This window comes from Cyprinodon variegatus, unplaced genomic scaffold, assembly GCF_000732505.1.
Source record: "Cyprinodon variegatus isolate N-32 unplaced genomic scaffold, C_variegatus-1.0 Scaffold113, whole genome shotgun sequence".
Taxonomy (NCBI): domain Eukaryota; kingdom Metazoa; phylum Chordata; class Actinopteri; order Cyprinodontiformes; family Cyprinodontidae; genus Cyprinodon; species Cyprinodon variegatus.
The window spans coordinates 684,632-687,395 of NW_015150566.1; the positions used below are offsets into that span (position 1 = coordinate 684,632).

Sequence of the window (2,764 nt, forward strand, 5' to 3'; positions counted from 1 at the left end):
GGCCCCTCCCTCTGGCTGACAACTAATTAAGTCCAATTAGCTTTACATAGATAGATAGATAGATAGATAGATAGATAGATAGATAGATAGATAGATAGATAGATAGATAGATAGATAGATAGATAGATACCTGATTTAAGTCTTCGTCGTTCAGCAGGTGGGATTCTCTTGGTTTGAAGCAATTTTGACATTTACTTTTGTTGAAAATGTTGGCTTGAAATTTGCGGCAGGCGTTTTCTTTCAGTGACATGTTGGTCAGTGGAATGGGGGAAAGTTCTTAGAACAAAACAAATATATAATAATAAATAAATAAAAGCAGCCCCTGTTTGAGAAGACAGTCCTCGAAAGTACGCAGGGAGATTTCGGCTTCCCACGAACAGGCTCCACAGAGAGACGGCGTGGAGTCCATGAACAGGGTCACAATGCGTGGGTTCACCTGCGCTGCGTGACCTGAGGCTCCGTTAAGTGGTGTCAATGATGGTCATGGTGAGCGCAGCTAAAGCCGAGCTGCTAACTTTCTCTCCTCCGCTAAAAAAGTTGCCCAATCAGCCGTTTGAAACGCAAAGTGCGGGGTTGTGTCTCAAATGAGTCCCGCGGCGAAGTGACGACGCTTCACAGGAGACGCTCCGGGCCTCCAGCTCGCTGCAAACGTCCCGTCCGCCTCCATCGGCTGTAGCGCCACAACCGAAGAGAAAAGCAGGGGGGGGTCCACTTCTTTGGCCCCTATCTCTCCGTCTTGGACATCAAATAAGTCCCATCGTCGTTAAATCTCCTCTAACGTCTGTCTTCACAATCAAACATTACTAAAACTACTTTAAACCCGCCATCCAGGGAGCTGTCACGCGGCTGGATCCATTCCCACGGGCTTTTTAAACAGCTATGCTGCGCAATCTGCGGTCGATGTTTTCGTGAAAATCCTCGTTCTGGCCAAACAGCCAGTCCGTGAAGAGGAGGGGGCGGGCTATCGGAGAGAGTGGAACGCTGAGTGACACATTCCTCAACCAATCAGATCGCGAACACGCTTCAGCTGTCCAATGGGAAACATCCGAAAGCAGCGCATCTTCTATTCATCAAAGGTGGGCTTTAAAGAGCCCACGATAGCAAAACTAACTTCCTCTGCACACTGGGAAAAATATTTAGAAACAAAATTTTTATTTAGAATATCCGATTACCATCATTTGAATAATATTTCTTAAACGATGGTAATTACATTTTAAATTAAATAATTGTTATGTTTATTAGTTTTACTTTATAATAATTTATTTATTTATTTTAGACCATTGTTATGTTTATTATATTTACTAATAATTATTTATTATTATAATTATTTTTAGACCATGTATCAGAATCTTGATAATTTTGATTATGAAATCATATATTAATATTATTTATAAGATCTAATTTTGTAATAATGATCATATATTTTTTTCCATGTTTTATTTTCTTGCTATGCTGACACTATCCTTTACAGCCAAGATAAACCCATGATCCTTTGGGCCTGAAGTGTGTGTCCCTTTGGGAATATGTGTTTTTCTCCTAGGAGGGTCATTTTCTGGATCCCTTGGATATTTATGATGCCTGGGATCTTCTGGGTAATTTTTTTTCCAGACCTATTTATGACCTATTGCTTCTACTATTACCACTGGCACTGATTTAGTCCTGATGTTCATCACTCTACTAACTTCAATTTCAGGATATTTAACCTTAAATACTTCTTATGTCATTTTTACAGAGTTGTTTCTTTTGCATACTGTTGTTACATTAGTTAACAAATCTTGTCTATCTTAATGTTGATGGAAATGTGTGTTTTGTTGGTTCTGATGTCTTTTTCTTTCTGTATTGTAATGTCCAAAAACAATGGTGACATCATGTGACTGTGTGACTGTGGCTAATGTTTGTATAATCTGTGCAGATTTTTAAGTGTAAATATGGTACTACCTTATACTAATTTACGCTAATTAACCCTTTAATTAGTAGAAGTAGTGTTCATAACAATTATTAAAAACAGCTGCTGGCCACACCCTGATATTATATTTTTAAAGTCAATAAGGAAAAATAATGATCTAAATATAAATCCTGATTAGGAAAAATATACTCCTGGACAATTTTTTAAAATTCACTTTTAAAATCAACGTTTTTGAAACCAATGTTGCTCAAATATAACAAATTTATGGATAATATTAGAGAGATTAAGATAGTTACAGAGTACTTAGAATTAATATTACCATCTTGTGCTTTTCTTCAGCTACTGGCTTCTTCCAGAGTTTACCTTAATGTAGTTTCCTTTTAGGACAGAAAACCTTGCAACAAAAGAAAAAAGAAGAAAAGAAAAAAGGAAAATAACATTGATGGCTTTAAGACTTTTCATTTAAGGCTGTAGAGCGCCATCTGTTGCTGATGCTTTGAGTCAAGGTGCTATTAAACAAAATCTAACAATTTATTCCTGTTTCATTTTTAGTGGAGGTGGTGTCTGAATGAAATGTCACTAAGCGAACAAATGATTTCAAAGAAGTATAAACACTGCAGAAAAATGAAATCCAAGTAATTTTCTTCTTAAAATAAGTGCATCTTTCTTAAATTCAGCAGGTAAGTGAGACACTTTGCAAATTGAATAAGACAATTTACATTTAAAATACGACAAAAACAACTAAAGTCTCTCATTTCAAGTGCATAATATCTAAATATCTTATATCAAGGCTAAAAGTACTCCCTCAATTGGCAGATCATCTTATTTAACTAATTAAATTAAGGGTAAATACATTTA

General features: G+C 36.4%; 1 protein-coding gene across 7 annotated transcripts in view; it reads right to left on the bottom strand.

Moving 5' to 3' along the window:
• LOC107085005 (centrosomal protein of 290 kDa-like) overlaps window positions 1-947 on the bottom strand; it is a 67,950-nt gene extending 67,003 nt beyond the window's left edge. For 6 of the 7 annotated variants that reach the window (XR_001481244.1, XR_001481245.1, XM_015375111.1 and 3 more), the window contains exon 1: window positions 131-947. Coding sequence is in view for 5 of the 7 variants with exons in the window: in XM_015375111.1 (XP_015230597.1) it covers window positions 131-250 (120 nt within the window). In the remaining 2 variants the exon portion in view is untranslated. The remainder of the gene's footprint in view (window positions 1-130) is intronic. The other variant, XM_015375110.1, reaches the window with a different exon arrangement.
• Between the last annotated feature and the right edge of the window lie 1,817 nt (window positions 948-2,764).